At 40.4% G+C, this 18898-nt stretch overlaps 1 protein-coding gene across 1 annotated transcript in view; it reads right to left on the bottom strand.

Moving 5' to 3' along the window:
- prox1a (prospero homeobox 1a) overlaps nt 1–18898 on the bottom strand; it is a 52533-nt gene that overhangs the window by 26608 nt on the left and 7027 nt on the right. Inside the window, exons 5-6 of the mRNA XM_005937316.2 lie at nt 15492–15599; nt 4512–4706 (exon numbers count right to left, since the gene is read on the bottom strand). Coding sequence (XP_005937378.1) covers nt 4512–4706; nt 15492–15599 — 303 coding nt within the window. The remainder of the gene's footprint in view (nt 1–4511; nt 4707–15491; nt 15600–18898) is intronic.

Raw genomic sequence — 18898 nt, forward strand, 5'->3', positions numbered from 1 at the left:
CACACACACACACACACACACACACACACACACATCACTTACCTTTCCACTGCAATAACTATTTAAAATGCTGGCCCTGTAACTTTACTAATGACAGGCTTTTTTGTTTCCTCAACCGAAGCATGGGCCATTTTAAAAATTCACCACATAGAGCTTTAGTTAAGATTTGGCTCCATTTTAACCAGGAAAACATAACCTTGGAAGTACAAAGATGTAAAAAGTAACAATAATAAAGATGATGACACAATAGTAAGAGTAGACATAAGATGGGATGGAAGGATTATGGAGGGGAAGAACAAAAATTAGAGCAAAGGTGGAGGGAAAAGTTAAGGGGACAACGGGGAGGAATTGGAGGGCGATAAGAAAGAGGAGGAGAGGAGAGGACAAACGCAAATGAAAGGAGGATGCGAAGGAGAGGAGGTGACGAAGAGACCATATCAATAGAGGACACATTCAGCAGGAAGAGGGGGAGGAAGGAGAGGGAGCAAGGAAAGAGCAAAAAGTGGAGGAAGGAGAGGAGGGAGGGAGGTGCGATGGGGACAAACCAAGGTGGAACTCTGATGATGCTAAATTTGGCGAAAGGAGAAGACTTCTGTGTGTGTGTGTGTGTGTGTGTGTGTGTGTGTGTGTGTGTGTGTGTGTGTGTACACGTCGGGAGACTTGCTGAATCGGCCGTGGTTCCAGTTTCACGCCTCTGAGTTTGACAGAGGGGGAGAGAGAGAGGGGAAAAGAGAAGGAGACAGAGAGAGCGAGAGGGTCCCTAGCCAGTAATGTTCCCTCAGGGCGGAAAAGAAGGAGGGAGGTGAGGAGAGGAGGAGGAGGAAGAGGCAGGCACGAAAGGGGACAAAGTAGGGGAAGAAAATGTATATGCACAGTTACAAACACTTCATTGCTTGGAGAACACTCGACCTTTTTCTAATGTCCTTACAAGCATTATAGCTTTATAGTATAACTATCAACCTTCATAACTTCTAACACAATCTGTATTTATACTGATTTACTATATTTACTGTTCACCACAAGTCTTCTTAATCAGACATCTGTTAAGACCAACTAGGCTAATAATAAGTTATTGACTTTATATAAAAGCTGGATGTGGCCTCCAGGTCTGAAGAACAATCTATCATCTAATTACCAAACAAGCTGAATCACCAGACCAAGGTGCTGGACCCATCTGGCGTATGTTTTAAGTATCTCGCTCTTCGCACTGTGTATCTGCATGTGACCAAAACAGCTGGACAACAAATGTAAAATGAAGCTTACAAAAAAAATCACACCCCTTGCCTTCAACTGCAAAAACCTGTCATAATCGGCATTCTTTCCCATGGCCAGCAGAGGGCAGCTACTCCGATGCAAAAAATTTGGCAGATCACATAGGTACGCTGGCCCTGAGAGGGCAAATGCACTGAAAAGCACAAAAAACATAATGGGAACAGATAAAAAATAAACAAAAGATGAATAAAATACATTGGAAATAGAAAAAAAAAACGCAGCAAATGCTAAGAAAATACAAAAATGAGAAAACAAGTGTTTTTGGGGACACAATAACATGGCAGAAACAACAAGCTAACAGTAAACGGCTAATAGCAAAGAGCAAACAGCTTCATTTCATATGAACCATAAGATTAAAATACTCAATGCATCATTTTCTCCCTAACAACACTGATTTATACTGTGTCAATACCAAGTTCAATCCTTTGCATTCTTTACTTCTTGTCACTTCCGCGGCTTGTCCGTCCCATTATTGTTTCCCCAGAAACACTTCTGTTGTGTTTTATTCACATTCTTTAGTATTTTGTGGGCTTTTGCAGCATTTTTCTATTTGCTGGTGTTTTCTTAAGGTGCAGTTCATTTGACCTCTCAAACCCGCTGTATATTGGAGTTAGTTGGCACAGCAAAAAAGGTCGTGAGTTTGAATCTAACGGCCAGCTGGGGTCTTTTTGTGTGGAATTTTGCATTTTCTCCACAGTACAAAGACATGCATGGGTCGGTTTAACTGGCACTTCTAAATTGTCCATTAGTGTGAATGTGTTATTCCTGCAACAGGCTGGGGAACTGTTCAGGGTGAATCTCACCTCACTATAATAGCTAGACTTCAGCCCCACTATGACCCTAAACCGGGTTTTATTTCTCTATTATCTGTCTATCAATTGTGAGTTTAAAGTGAAAAATGAACACAATATGAAACTCATTTTGTAATATTTGTCCCAGTTAAACTAAAATAGATGCAGTAAAATATAGTTTATCAGCTGACTCTTTCCCTCAGCCCTCCCTGTGTCTGGTTGTTCCTGTTAAAAGTGAATTTTTCCTTCCTCCTTTTACCAAATGCTTCCTCACAGGGGGTTACTTGATTTTAGGGGTTTTCTCTTTATTATTATAGGGTCTTTACCTTACAATATAAAGATCCTTGAGGTTGCTGTTGTTGTGCTTTGGCGGTACATAATATATATGTTATTTAATTGGCAATAAACTAGTACATACCACTGAGCACGCTCAACTCAAGACTCCATCTTTTACGTAAGGTTTGTGGTCTCGATAAGGCTCTAGTTTTTGTGTTTGTCTTGTACGCGAAAACCTAGCCACTGAATGATGTTTTTCCAGTACTTTAATGTAGTCCCCTTATTTTAAAGTTTAATCAAATGCAGCTAAGAACAAATAAGATCATTTTTAACAGTGTTTGGTTACAAGTGCACAACATCACATGCTAATTCTTAACAAAACGTGTTTAATGGCTTTAATAGCTCAGTTTCAGGTTTAAAGAGTTTGTGGGCTGATTTTCAAACTGCACTGTGCAGTCAAATGGATGCAACTAATGAATGCATGAACGGTACAAACTCAAATCAAACACTTTCTGTCATTAAAAGCTTAACTGAAAGCTTTTGATGATTTAAAAAAAAACAGCTTGTAATGATCCTACCACAGGTTCACCTACAGAAACCTTGTTGTAACTTTTACTTCCTCTAGAAAGTCAAATATGATTGTCTCCTTGGCCAAAAAAGTGCAACTGACCCTGGTTTAAAGGTCTTCTGGACCCAGTTTGAACTTTAAACTGTTAGCAGTCGGACGTACCGCCCACGGGACATTGGATGGTTTAGGGGACTAATAGGACTGCTAAGGGGTTAAACCCGACCCTCCTATCTCTATAAATAATCACACATACTCATTATTTGCATGCGTGTGTCCGCTTCCTGTACATGCTCTTTTCATACACACCTGTGAAATGCTACCTGACTCTTGTTATGCAAACTATGCAAAGCATTTGCTATTCATTTCTCCAAATAGCCTACTTCAATATCACAAACCCTTTGCAGCATGAATATGAGGGTGTGTCGTGTCTGCGAGTCTCTTTATCCATTTAAGCTTTGGCATTTGTATCCTTAAGCAAAAAAAGAAAAAGCGAAGTGTGCGTGTGTGTCAGCGATAAGGTGTAAGCTAATGGACATCTAAATGCTGCTGATGTTACATTGGATAGTTTAAGGGCCCTCAGGTCCCCTTAGACCAATACTGGAAGAGGAAAAGTGAGAGAGGGAATGTGACTTCTGCAAATCGCTTTGACAAGGACACCCGTGCCTCGAGCGGCGTCCTCTCTCGCCTCATCGAGCACACACACAGCAACATCCACACCTCAGCAGAATTGTGAGGTGACTGTTGCACTCTGAACAGCTGACTTGGTGGAGGACATTTGTGTGAGTGAGTGTGTTTGAGCTACGCTGAATTCAGTTTTGGGAAACTTTTCAGTCTTACTAGATCGAGGAGGCTTTTGATTTCTGAAATGTTTGGAGAAAAATGGTACTTTAATTAAACTGAAGGCAACCTGACATTGCATTCCAAAGTTTGGCAAACAGATATTTTTTATTAAAAAACAAACAAACAAACAAAAAAAAGACCTTTTCCAAAAAATGTCATGTTTTTGGAAGATTTTGTATGGGTTTAAGAGAGAAGTTAAACCACCAAACTTTGCAAGAGAACACCACTAAAGATAAAACATAAGTTTAAGAGGGCTTACCATTAAAGGTGGAGCACAATATTGAAGCAGCGATATATCTTATTGCTTCCACTTTCAATATGTGAGCTACACACTAGTGCAGGTGCACCTAAAGCAATGGTAAACAGTTACAGCCGGCCAAAGCAAATCATTGAGCTGATTAAATGAAACAAATAACACACACACACACACACACACACACACACACACACACACACACACACACACACACACACACACACACACACCATGATACAGTGAATAAATACACAAGTTCTGCTTTTTGTCTTTTTAAGGGTATTACTATTTTTTAGTTACTCTGATACTAATGCAGCATCATAGATAAACAACATATCAAGTAGTACAGACGTGCTGTAGAGTGACAGTTTCCCACTGTTGCTTACTTTGAGTTTCACTCCCTATTTGCCATTTTCTCTCCATATTTTCTGTCGTTGAGTGGAACGTCTACTTCCTGTTATACAAATTAATACACCTGGCGTCCCCTAAAAAGGACAGCCCAGCTTACCTCAAAGTCGTTGGCCTTGTTGTAGTGCATGTTGAGTGCCCTGAAGAGTTCGGCATCTCGCCCCACAGTCAGCTCCTCGGCAGCAGTCACGCCCTCGTTGATGGCCTGCCGAGCAAACTTCTCCATCTGGATGTAGTAGAACTCCCTGAAGTTGCTGAACCACTTGATCAGCTGGGAGGTGATGCATCGATTGAACTGTACGAGAAGAGCATCATAAATATAAAAAAAGAGCTTTAACATTACATTTCCACCGCATGCACATGTTCCCGTAGAGCTGGGATTTTCCGCATGTGTGCAATAGAACTGTTGGTCTTAATAGCAAAATCACAACATGTCCTCTAATGTTGTGTGTTTTAATTCAACTAAATTGAATTAAAACTAATTAAAACTAATTCAATTTAGTTTTATTTACATAATCACAACGACAGTCACCTCGAGGTGCTTTATATTGTAAATTAAAGACCCTACAATAATACAGAGAAAGCTCCAACAATCACTCAACCCACTATGAGCAAGCATTTGGCGACAGTGGGAAGGATAAACTGCCATTTAACAGGAAGGAACCTCAGGGAGTTTGTTATTTATGTTTGTGTTCTCTTTTTAGCAGCATCAGGTTGTGTTAAAGTATTTTTTGTTGAATCATACCAATTAACATGATCCATTGTGCAGAAATTTTTGATGACTTTTGGTTGTAAGGTAACAAATCTTCGAAAAAGAGGCAGAAGACGGACTGCTTATTGCTGCTTCCTGTTTGTTGATGTAGACGTATCATAGCACAGCTGATGTTTTCTTTGGAACTTATTTGCCTGATGCTCTATCATCAAATTTGCCTTGAACTGGGCCTCCGTATGAATGCTCACATTACATTGTGGCACTACATGTTCAGATGAATTTGCTTTTTGTTCTGCAGCCTACATTTTCCATGCAAGTCTATGCAAATATAGCTCTAATTGTATGTCAACACTGTGCCGGGACTAAATAATAAGAAGGAATGTAGACAGTGTTGTTTTTTATTTGAATTTTTTGGTGTGTATACATACACTGGAAGTTAGAGAAAAACAGGAACTATTGCCCCAATCAACCACCCCCTCTCCACACGTCTGTATTTGTCCTCCTCATTAGCCACTACTACAACGAACACCTTTAGGCTCCTCGCTGGAGAAGAAACATCTCTTTAAACTGCAGCAATCACACAAGAATATCCCAAATATTAACTTATTGTTATGCCAGTTCGGGCTTTCACACAGAGCCAAACTGACATTAACAAGTCGTTAAACCCTCATCCTCATCAGCCTTACGACCACTGCGGAAAACGTCTGTTCCGATCCAGTTTTTTAGTTTAGCGAAGTTGTTTTTACCAAAATGTTATTAAATAATTGAGCTTTTACTAAATTAACATCAAGCTAGTTGTAGTGATATCAAATACTAATTTGACTTTGGAAACAAACAGCTACAATTTCACATAATTGGCAAATCATCATTTTCCTGCACCAATAAATGATTCTTTTTTGATAATTTTCCACCTTTAAATAGATAAACTTCTTGTGTATTTGTATCACAGGATATAGAGCAGGAATAAAGGAAGGAAAAGGGAAAGTATCAGTGCGTACAGCAAGCACTGTGTGTGAAAATGCACAACAAACTTGAAGGGCTGAACATATTTTAATAGATTTCTGTAAGTTTTAAGAGAATCATTTGGAGGTTTTTAAGGCAGCATTACATATAAAATATGTCTGAGTTTTCATCGTTCTCTGGAAAAAGAAATAAAAACCCCCACACATTAATGTTTTTTAAAAAGCGCAGCGACAGCTCAGTGATAGTGTATGTGGTGTGTTTGTGTGTGTGTGCTCAGTGGAGGGGAAAAACGGCTTTGACACAGAGATTAAGCTCAGTATTGTTACAAGACATTGTCTCACAGGAGCGAGGGATGAGCGAGAGAGATAGAGGGAAAGAAAGACAGACGGGGGAGAGCAAGCCGAATGGTGCGAGGCAGCGTGGAGAAAAAAATAGGAATGCACGGAGAGGGAGCGCAGCGGAGGACGGCCGAGGGAAAGAGATATTTTTTCAGGAACGGTTAGAGGGGGTGACATAATGGAGCATAATAGAGCGTGGTGCTGTGTGTGTGTGCAGGAGAAGGAAAGGGAGTTGGTTTTAAAGAGCATAGTGACAGGAGGGAAGAGTGTGTGTGTGAGTGTGTTGGTGACCCACAAAAGAGTAGCATGAAGGGAATCTGATAACTCAGCAATTAACACATACAAGAAGATGTCATTTGTAAAAAAAAACAAAACATAACCATCCTGCCACAAACTCAAAGTAGGATAACAAGGATGCCCACATTAATAATTAACATATTTTAGTCTTATTTTCATGAATAAATAAAGGTTAATTATGCAACTGTTTGTGTATCTGTACCATACAGGCTTCCAGATATGATCCACCTAAGAAGTTGGAAGATGTATCACAGTTTATCTGAGGATGCTGATGTAAGAATTTTAAATCCAGCAAAATTTTCGAAAACCTAAATTTTGCTTCTTCACTGTCTGATCACTGAAGTAAAAGGTGATAGGCATCAATTAAATAATCATTTAAGTCCCAATTTGAATTCAAATTGACAGCATTTTACAAAGTCTCAAATATAATTACACGATTCACTCAAAAGTTTGGGGTCACTTAGAAATTGCCTTCTTTTTTTTGTGTAATCAAAGTTTTGGTTTTAATAATATTAACAATAACAAATAATCAGGGCATTGACAGTGGTTAAGACTTTTAATGGGCTTCATATGTCATTTTCATGCAGCCATCACACCGTGCTCCAGTGCCACACTGGGCTACGTAATGTAAGCATAGCGTGTTAAAAGGCTAATTGATTATTATAAAAGCCATTTTCCAGCCATGTTGGAACAGCTTTGATGACTAAAGGAGAACATCGGAATTCAATTACAGTCTCACAAAGGTCAACAAAAGTAGTTTTCTTCTAAGAAATGTGAGAAATGGTTAAAATGGTGAATTTTTTATACGACAGTATAATAAAATAAAATGGCACAAACTGTTTCTAATCAGTGTATAACTGAGTACATCAGAGAGTCTAGTATGAGAAACAGCTCTGTTAAGTGGTACTCAAAAATCAGCAACTTCAGCATCGACAGCAAACACTTGATTCTGGTGAAATTTCCCCCTTAAACTTTGCGTCATCAAAATTACATTTTGGGTTTTCCAAACCTTATCCTCCACTCTGCTTAATAAAGTGTTTCAACCTTAACAGTCGTGACTTTATCATGTTATGCTGTCTATAATGAATTAATATAAACAAACCCATATTTAAGATGATGCTTAGTATTTTTATACTTAATGACTCCAACTAATCATAGATAGCTATAAGAAATTAAAAATGAATCCCAAAGAAGAGGTCTGGTCTCAGGAGGTTAAAGAAGAGGCAGTCGGGGGTATTTTGCATATAAAAAGAGAAGTCGGCACAGTCACCGGATCCCAGCTCTGTTGAGCTGGTGTGGGAACAGTACACCACAAGTTCCCATCGGACTAATCAAATGTGGGAGGTGCTTCAAAAAGCCTGATTACCCAAAGTAATTGAAAATAGATATGATCATTTTCATATTATTTTCACTACAAAACTTTTGTTTGTTTATGTGCATTAGTTTTGCTTCCACAACTGGACTTAAGAATAATGCATCCTTTAGATTTTCATTGGAAAATAAAGCCAATGTAGGATATTCTTTTCTTTCAGAAACATGAAACATAAACAGATTTGTTATTTATGAGTTCATACTGAGGTAACATGATGGTGCTATATAAAAATAATTGATCACAACAAGTCATGGTATATTCATTTATGTCTGACCCGACTCTGCTTGGACCTCTGGTTGGCAAACTATGCAACACTGATAAAATGGTTTATTCTTAATTCTTTACATTTCTGTCTTAATGTATAAAACCACCTCAGGTAGAGTTTATAAATATGCTGGTGGCTACAAAATGTAACTTGGGTAGGTACAGCCTGAAATCAGAAGCGTAGAAGCGACTTCACATGTAGTTAGATGTAGTCATGTCACCACCTGCCCTCTTATCCACCCACTATGTCATAAAGCTCATCACAATCAGCACAAACCACAAAAAACAGAAGGGGGGGAGGAGAAAAAGCGCTGAGGTGGAGGAATGCCGTTTTCTGTTTGCAGTGAAAAAGGGGAAAGAGAGAGTGTCAGAGAAAGTGTCAGGGTGGCCCGACTCTTGTTCCCTTGATGGTCCATGACACCCCACCCCCCGCCCCAGGGCCACATTCGAAGGGCAAACACACACATCCTTTAAGAATCTGCCCCCCCGCCCCCGCTTCAACCAGATTCACCATAGCTCGGCAAGTTCTGCCGAGGACGGCGTGAATGTGCACAATCAACAGAAATCTGTGAGTCGTAGCACTGAAGGTGTCTCGTGATTCCTGGAGGAATAGCTGTTGTAGGAACTTTCTGTTCAATTTATGTTGTAGGTCATTTCTGCTTTACCATACAGCACACAGTGTAGGGACTGCAGCTGCTTAAGGAATAGTGTGCAGAATCCTTGCTTTAGCAACAAGCCGCTTAGAATTTTTAATCACTTGTATCCAGTTTTGATTGGTTAATCTTTGTTGTGGCAAATTTTTTGCTTAAAGACAGATTAGATCATGAAAAGCATAGTTAATCAGCTTCATGTTACACAGTTTTGAATTAACATCAGCTCAATGTAACTAAACGGTCTTAGGAAAGATTTAAGTAAGCTCATAAAATTGTTCATTTCTGATGTTCAGTTTAAACAGCATCAGTAAAAAAAGCTTTTTCCCTCTTCATATCCTGACAAGGCAAAATTGGCCGTGTTGCTCATCGTGAAACTAATTGACAAGACGGGTGAGAGGCGGGCTGGACGCTAATTGATTCCTGCTGAGATGGCGGCATCCAGATATCATTTCAGCCTCTCAAGGCAAGAGTCTTCAGGGCTCTCGCTGATAAATGTGTGTGTGCACATGCATACTAGCGAGCGAGAGTGTTAAAAACCCTCAGCTGGCAGGCAACTTGCAAGTGAGAGTGCGCGAGTTAGACGGAGCTCCCTGAGCCAGCCAGCGTCTAATTAATCCTCCTCCACTCCTAACGAGGTCTTAATTATTCTTGCTGACTCTCTGAAGACGAGACGGCAGCGACCTCAGCGTCTTGTGCTTATATGTGTGATTGTCTGGTCAGAAGGCAAGAGTTTTGCACAATGCAATTAATGTCCCGGGCGTGCATGTGTATGTGCGTGCTTGCTCATCTGTGGCTAAAACAGTTGTCAGCTCAACCCACTTCCCACACCGAGAGAGGAGACAATTGTGTGTAAGAGGCTCATCTTTAAGAACCAGTTTCCCATAGACAAAGTCCATTCAAGTCCAATTAGGGAAAGCCATTCAGGGCCCTAATTCCCTTACAGTGAATCTGCCTGATCCTTCTAACACATGCTACTTATTGTTCCCTGGGAAGGATCGGGGGGCGCTAGGAGTAAAAGAGAGGGTGAGAAAAAAAAAGGAAAAAGAGACACTGACCCGGATTTCAGAGACATGGTAATGATGAGGATAATGAATGCAGTGGGACAATGAAACAGGACACACACACAGACAGACAGCAACAGGGTGTGCTCACTCGCTCAGTCTTCCACGCACACACACACTAGCAAAGGCTTGAAAAGAACAGCTTCACTCATCACAAATAGGATTAACCATGATTCATTTTGATTAAGCAATGTAATGTCTCCCACTCAGAAATATGCTGGATTAAGTGGGATTACGACTCAATTAAAACAAAATTTGACTAAACTATTATTTGCATAAAATATGAAGAATAGGAAACCATAATTTCTTAAAGGCTAACTCTGTAGATGTGTACTTTTTACTGTCATCAAATCCCTTAAATTGATCTCACTAACAAGTGCCGTCTGGGAACGAAAGCAAGTTATATCAAATTCTTTGACAGAGCACACACACACACACACAGGTCCTGAAAAATCTGCACCATTTTACAAGTTTTTGTGTTGCCTTTCTGAAAATAACCGTATTCATCATGTAAGATTGATGATTTCACATGATAAACTGGATTTCATACAATGAGAATTTCTTTTGTCATAAAAATATTGCATCCTTTAGACTTTCATTGGACCCAACCATAATAGGAGCTTTAAGATCGATACTAATACCGATATTTTGTCGTTTGAAAACCTGATATATCAGTTGATATTTTTTCTTCTTTTAGAAACACAAAAAACCCAGATTACACTAAAATTGGTTGTCTGCTGTTATTTATAAGTGCCTACTAAGATAATGTGATGGTGCGATTTAATCCTGCTTTTTTGTCACAACAAGTTGCCTGATTGGAAGTCTGCGATACAATAGTGTCTCCTGTTTCTTCTTTGCCTTTTCAATTTTCATTTATTGACCAATATGAAAGCTGACACAATATATATATATATCAGCTGACTAATGATATCAGCCAAAATATTGTTCTGCTGATATATCAGTCTGGCTGTAAAAGCCATCCAATGCATTTTCATTCAGTAACTACCTCTCTAAGCAGCAGATTTGTCTGTTGTTGACTTTGTTCCACATTGCATGAGGGATGTCAGGAAATAAAGTATGGAGTCTTCTCAAAAGTCTAATGTTAAGCTCTTCCAGCAGGGCTCTGTTGTGATGTGACAATGACACACCATACTGTCTGTGTCATGGTCCTGGGTCGGTGACCCAGCGCTTTTAGTTATCATTTTCTGGTTTATTGTGATGATGATTATTATTATTATGGTTTGAGTTCTATGTGTTATATTCGGTCTGCCTTTGAGTCTGTGTCTCTGTCTGCCTATGGTGTCATCCCATCTGTTTGTGAAGCTGTCTGTTTAGATCTGTGTCTTGTTTGGTTCCCCGTGTCTGAGTTTCCTGTTTTATTGTGAAGGTCTCTGTCTGATGTGAGTGTGTTCAGTTTACATTTCCCCTGTCCCGTCAGCTCCGATTTCTCCCAGCTGTGTTACCCTCCTGTCTCTCATCCCCTGATTACTGGTGTGTGTATTTAAGCCCTGTGTGTTCTTCTGCCTGTTGCTGGTTTGTCTGCGTTACCCTGTGTTCCGTCTGCGTTACCCTGTGTTCCGTCTGCGTTACCCTGTGTTCCGTCTGCGTTACCCTGTGTTCCGTCTGCGTTACCCTGTGTTCCACAGTGGCCTGTTCCTCGTCTGCGTCTCTCTGCTTCTCATCCCCTTTGTCGTATGCTCCCAGGTCTGTTATTTTTAGTTCTCCCAGTTTAGGTGTCTTCAGTTATTTGTCATGCCCCACTGCTTGTTTGCCACTACACCTTTGTTAATAAACCTCACCAGCGTTTCATCCACTGCCTGCATCTTGGGTCCTTCTTCCAGCTCCACACGGCTCGCCTTGGCGGCCGTGACAGTCTGTCCCTTAACAGCCAACAAACTTGTATCTTTACACTGCATTAACTCCCACTGTTTGCGGTTCTGACTGCACTTACAGTTCGAGACTCAAATACTGTATCTGCACGCAAACGTCTCCTAATCTAAATCCATGTTTGTTGAGACTGAAGAGATTAATTGGATATCTTTTTGAAGATAAACCCACAGATTGCAGAGTAGATTAAATTTAAAAGCCAATATCAATCTCAAAAAGACAAACTCGTGAACCAAAGCTATGCATTAACTCATTAGTTCTAATTTATTCATTTTCCAAATTAAACCCCAAAGCCAGATTTTACTGGCCACATAAATATTGAGGATATTACTCAGATAATTGAAAATATGAGTTAAGCTGATTATAGAATAATATCGATGTCAGCACGTAGCTGTTTTAAACTGTCTCTTCTTGTTTGTTTGTGTGTCTCTGGGTGTGGCACTAGCTAACTCACCCAGGCACCTGTACTATGAAGCAAGCTGAAATTACCCGTGATATCTCTGGTTCATCTGGCTTCATTAAACCTAAAAACTGCAATCAGGCTAAGCCTTGTTATGATGAGGATTTTCAGATCTGCAAGTAAAAGCCAAATTTCCTGAATCAATCAGTGTATTTGTTGCCACTAGATGATTAACTGCAAATATTGTCCGGATTGAGCTGCACTTTTCTGATAAAAAGAACAACCAAACAGAGGAATTTAGAAATACTAAACCAGCTAAAAGCAACATAATTGCTGCAGCCAGAGCTGGAAAAGTACAAAGACGTGTTGAAGCATAAGGTATGAACCATTATTAGTGCAGAAGTAGATTTGACTGTATTTACATCTGTGTATTCTTATGTGTTGTAGGACATTAACTCCACTTTTACCCTGGTGTAGGTAAACGGCACTGTAAAAACATAATTTACATAGGAAGGTCGGCTTACTTGCAAATCTTCTGAGATCATCAAGCACTTAAATAAGCTTGCAAAAAAAGCAGTTTACTTAACTAAGAATCTATACCACCCAAAGCTGTAGATGCACATTGTTTGAGCCTCTCACAATCCACCCACAGTTCTTCTCCAAATAGTGATCCCATTATTAGAAATGCACCATCAGTGCACTGCACTTTCATATGTGTCGATTTGTTAGCTGTCCTCAAGCAGTACAGGTGTTCAGCACAAGTAAAGATGACAGTGTACCACCTTAAAAATGCAAACCCTTCCTATGACACTTTAAACCCCGAGTTAAACCTGAAGGCACCTCGCTGAATGTGATTTATAATACACCCCCTGTCAAGTCACCGGCTCCTATTAGGATGATGCATTTGAATGTAGAGTTTTCACAGGAAGAAGATCCTGTTTAGTACAGCCATGCCAAACTCATTTTTACATCGTGGGACATATACTGAAACTCCCCTTTCTGTCAGTGTAAAGATGTTTAACTACACATTAAATCCCATTTAATTTAAGAAAAAGAAGCATGATTTTTTTCATCAGTTTTTCTACACGAGAAAGAAATGTTGCTGCAGTAAATTAAATAAAGCAGACAACTTGAAAAAACAGGTAAAGTTCTGGTAGCTCTCTGCACAGACATAATTTATATTAATTCAGAGAAACCTTCACAGGAATCTTAAGATGATCCAAAGACCGTCTAATGGGCCAGATTAGAGCATTTGCTGGGCCGATTCTGGCCCCCGGGCCACATGTTTGACACCCCTAGTTTAGTATATATGATTATAAGATTAGATTGGTCACCATTTATATTACAGGCAGCTAAATTGTATTTATTTGTATGTCTTCCACCATCTCTGTGGTGGAACCTACACTTTTATTGTGAAAGTTCAGAGAGATCTGTTGGCTCTCACAGGAGAGGCAACTGTTTACATTGCCCTGTTATTTATTTCCTGCAATGTACTTGGAAATTAAAAGAATCAAAATCTGCAAAGAAGAAATTGTTGGAAGCTTATGCCAAATCAGCAATATTGTAATGTTTGTAAGTTCTGAGAACATGTTCAGGCTCATCAGTGACAGATTCTCTTGGAGAGATGATAAACCTTTAAAGCACGTTGATAAAATGTTCCTTTCTTTGCTTTTATTTCGACAGTAAAGGTACATCGGCTAATGACAAATCACAGTCTCACACACTGGGAGCAGGTAGGCTTAGCAACCTTGTGTTTGCCTAGCAACCTGGTGTCCCGGCGACCCCTGTTGCCATGGCAGCCAATGAGGATGTGGCACTGCCACAAGGAAGTGGTCACCGCAGATATGAGCCAAAGGCCAGCTGGTGTGTGTGTCTGCGTTTATGCTCATTTGAATACAGCGTCCTGAATCTGTCGAGGAGCCGTATGCTCCTTTGCAAAACACGTAGCAGCCTGTAAACACGAAACAATCGGCGTCTTTGTTTTAAAGCTGTTGTTCTGTTATTCTGTCATCCATTTCATTTTGCTCTCCCCTCCCCTCTGTCATTTTCTCAAAGCCGTCCAACACACACACACACACACACACACACACACACACACACACACACACACACACACACACGTTGTCTTCTACTTTTTTCTCTTTTTCTTGACTTTATGTACTTGATCATTTTTACTCTATTACTTCCGTTCATATCCCATCAAATGTCAAAAGAGCGCACACGCAGTGCTTGTTTCCGTGTCCGTGTTTAAAGAAAAGTTCAGCTTCTCATTTTGCGTTACTGAGAGTGAGAGTGAAAGCGTTAGTGTATATGCATGGGTTGTGGGTGGCAGGGAGATAAAATGAGTATTACGGGGGGGGGGGCTCTTACAGTTTGTGTGTGTGTCAAGAGAGGGAAAGTGGGCGTTAGCACCCCTCCTTCCTACCCCTGGCCGATTAAGGCCAGAAACTCTAATTATGCTACAAAGACGTGACAGACTGGAGCACCCATCTGCGCTCCAGGGTCTCACCGCACAAACACACACACACAGTTTAATGGTGCAATATAGCTGAATATAATCAGACAGCAAAATGCACACCAGTCAGAAAAATACACCAGCGTGTTTTTGGAGCCTGGACTCTAAGGATGCCGTTACATTCCCAACATTAACGTCCATATTTGACGTGAGAGCGACTGCAGTACTCATAGCTCTTCTTATTTACAGTCACTCACTTTTTTCTGCCTTTGTCTGTCTCTTCTCCTGACAATTGCATGTGTGTGCCTTGAGGATTTCACCTTGAGAATTCAGAAACATATTAAAGCGCATAGCCCAACTTTTATTTTGCATAGTTTGAACAACTTAGACAAAGTCTTATGCACACAGATCAGTTTAATAATACAAACTATAATCTGTCTTTAGTTTGGAGTTTCAGCCCTCACTAAAATAATTACCCTAGATTCCCAAGAGAAGTACATACTGTGGATCCAGTGGGAAAAAAGTGTTGTAATCACTAAAGTTAAATGATACAACAAACTGAGCAGGGGACTTGAATGTGACTGACATAAAAGAGAAAAATATGATTTGTAGAGAGCAGCTGCAGGAGGTTCATTAAAGAAAACAGAAGGAAAAGAAAAGTGAGGAAAGAGGTCTTACCTTGACGTCAGAGAAGTACATTTTGAGCATGTTGGATGAGGGATAGCGGGTGTAGAAGAACATCAGCTTGGCCTTCTTCAGGTGGTTCGGAGACAGGCCCTCTTGAATCTGAGCATTAACAGGGTCAAGGAACCATTAAACAGTTTGTTTTTTGGGGACCAAAGCTTTTGAGGAACACAGTGGAGGGACATTTCCTCTGACACAATCCACATTATGCTTGTCTAAGCTTGGCTAAGGAATTGCCACGACAGCAGTGAGACCACACTCGTTACATGTGAATGTAACATCCAACCCACCTGAAGTCTGAAAACCTTTCAGTGTGTATGTATTCCTTTTTCTAACACAAACTCTATAACTGTAGAGCGACCAATGAGAGGGGGATGATTTTCTTTTTTCAAAAGCATTTGTGAGAAAAGCTCACTACCACATTGTGAGGAAGGAGTGACTAGTTTTAAATGCAGAAACTCTGATAAGTCAAAGCCACTTCTGCGACGGGTGTGGAGCAAAAATCAAACACAAGCACCTGCTGGCTTTTGATCAAATCCCAGCATCTCGCAGACTCTGCCCATCCCACTGTCTCAACAACGAAAATAATAATTGTGCAGGCCCCGGTTGTAGGGGCGCCAAGAGTATCCGTGTGTCCGAGTGGGTGTGTATGCACACGTGTGTGTGTTTGCATGCGTGTGTGTGCGTGACAACAGCTGTGCCCCACCACGCTGCCATTTCCCCACCACATTAACAGCCCTATAATCTATCAGAGAAGATGAGGCAATCAATGGAACCCCCTGCAAGGTCAATTAGCACACAGAGAAACACACACACATACACACATAAAGACAACCCCAGGGGCCCTATATGGCTGGAAAGAGGGAGAGACTAGCATCAGCAATCAGGAGTGGAAAGTGTAAAAAAAAAAAAAAAAACGTGGAAAAAAAGAAAAGAAAAAGAGCAGCTTTGGGACAAGAGATTTAACTTTGTCAGCTTTTTGCAATTTGTTGTTGTATCTACCCATCAACCTTCAACGGCCAATAAAAAAAAAAAAAAAAAAGACACACCGTCGTCTGTCTCGACCTAAAAAGCTGTCCTGACTTCGTGCTACTAATTAACATGACCCAACAACACGGTTAAAAAGGCCTCTCCATATCAGAAGCTAGAGGTGAGCCTCGCTGTCATCCATCATTCATTTAGCAGCAGATACGTCCGGTCAGCGGACAACAACACCATCACTTAGTTAACATTCATGCCAACATGTCAGTGTTTGTGTGCATTTAGATCAACTGTTTGTTTTTTTTGTCTTATTTTTGTGGACACGCATACACATTTAAACACACCCAACATGACTCAGAGTAAACAGTGTGAAGCAATATAATAATGAATAAATGCCAAGTGATGTGCATGTGTGTTTGTGTGCATGTAATAGTAGCTAAAGTGAGTCACTGAATAAACACATTTTTTCTTTTATTCTTTCACTTCTCTTCCTCCTCCTTTCCTATACGTGCGCGTGCGTGTGTACCTGCCACTTCTGCTTAGGGACAGAGATGGTTTACGTGGGGGCTTACCATATCAGGTGTAACTTGACCTTGTTACCAGGTGTATGTGTGTTATGGTGTGTGAATGGGGGGATTGGGAGGAGAAAAGATTGAGGAGGGAATAAATTCATAAATGAATGGAGGACATCTGCTCAGCTGCGCACAAAGGCTTAAAGACACACAGACCTGAGTGTGCATGCGAGTCTTTAAGGTTAGCTATTATCAGTGCAAAGGCAAGTCTTTCTTAAGACCTTACAGCTACCAAGATTGCATTCACCATGTCATCTCTACTCTGCTTTATACTAGACGCAGAAAACAACATGAAAAAAGGCAAATTTGAGAAATGTGACTGTTCACAGCAGAATTTGTGGATTTTTTTTCTAGTTAACCAGGTCATGACTTGCAGACATCGTTGGTTGAGTGCAATTATGTTCAAGAAAAGGTGGACACTTTCTCCAAAACTGGGCAACACCACTTCAAATCAATCAGGATGGATACATGACATGAGTATGCTTTAGATTTATACCCGAGGAAAATCAAAGTGTTAGCCTGGTGGCACATCTGGTGCTCATTCCTGTTTGCTTCAGCAAATTTGCACAGTAAATGTTGTATGTAATTATTTGTTAATTGTATGTAATGACAAATAATTTAAGTAGGCTGGCGGATGGGTGTGTAATTTGCAAGTGTAAGGATAATCAGCTATCAGAATTGGATGCTTACATGCACACATACATTTTTTCACTGAATGCAGCTCAACTGTTTGAGTTTAATCCTCAAATATCCAAAATTCTTCTCATGGCCTGATTTTATTATTTTATATTTGCATACTGAAATTCATGACAGACTGTTTTATGAGACCGGTTTATGAACTGCTGTCGTATTATGTGTATGTTTGACAAACAGACATACGTGTCCTCGCGGTCTTATTTCTCTTTTCCTGTGTTATTTAAAGCAACAGTTTGTGAGCCTGAGCCCAAGGTGAATGCTCTCTCTGCTTTGTCAAATTCAAAACGATGAATTTCTTATAAAAGTGAATAGTTTAAAGAAAGAAAGGAGAGAGGAGGGTTTGAAGGGTGGTGCTCAGTATGTTTGAAATACTAATGTCCACTTTCAAAGATTTTTCTTTTTTCTCGGCCAAATGAATGGGAGAGCATTTTGGAATGAAACGGCTCAGCAGGATCAAGAGACGTGTCAAATATTTTTCTCTTTTTGTTTTTTTTTCTAATTAAAGCAACATCTAAATTGGCTTTGAAGACGACGCTGTGATCAAATCCCCACCACAGCTGCAAGGAGTTCCCATTTTATCAGGTTCAAAGTCTTATTTTTCTTTTCACTTTGTTGTTCAAACGTGTGTTTTTCACGCACGCCCCCGTGTTTGCACGCATGCATGCATGCGTGAGTCACTGTGTGTGTTTGTGTGCACAGCGGCTGGGAGAAGCCCTCTCCATATGAAAGGTTAGCAACAAGAAGATAAACAGCTACCTGCAAACACCTGTCCCCATGCACACGCCATGAAAGATGATGTGTTTGTGCATGTGTGTGTGTATGAAGCAAAACACACAGCTGTCGAGCCACCGAGACCGAAGGCCAACAAATGAAAGTGAGTAGGAGTGTCCCAGAACAACCTGCTAACAATCATAAAAAGGAAACTAAAGTGTACATTTGAGATATTACACTTCTCCTTATGTGTGCCCACAAGGTTGAAGAACACATATTTAGAAAGTGTCTGTCAGTAAGGCCAAGCATTTGCCTGTTCCCCTCTCCTGCTCTTTGAAATATGATTAGCTTTGAGCTCCTATGTACGAAGTCTTACCTACCCTGCACACACACACACACACACACACACACACACACACACACACACACACACACACACAC

This window comes from Haplochromis burtoni, unplaced genomic scaffold, assembly GCF_018398535.1.
Source record: "Haplochromis burtoni strain Fernald_Lab_line unplaced genomic scaffold, NCSU_Asbu1 Contig_67, whole genome shotgun sequence".
In the NCBI taxonomy this organism is placed as follows: Eukaryota; Metazoa; Chordata; class Actinopteri; order Cichliformes; family Cichlidae; genus Haplochromis; species Haplochromis burtoni.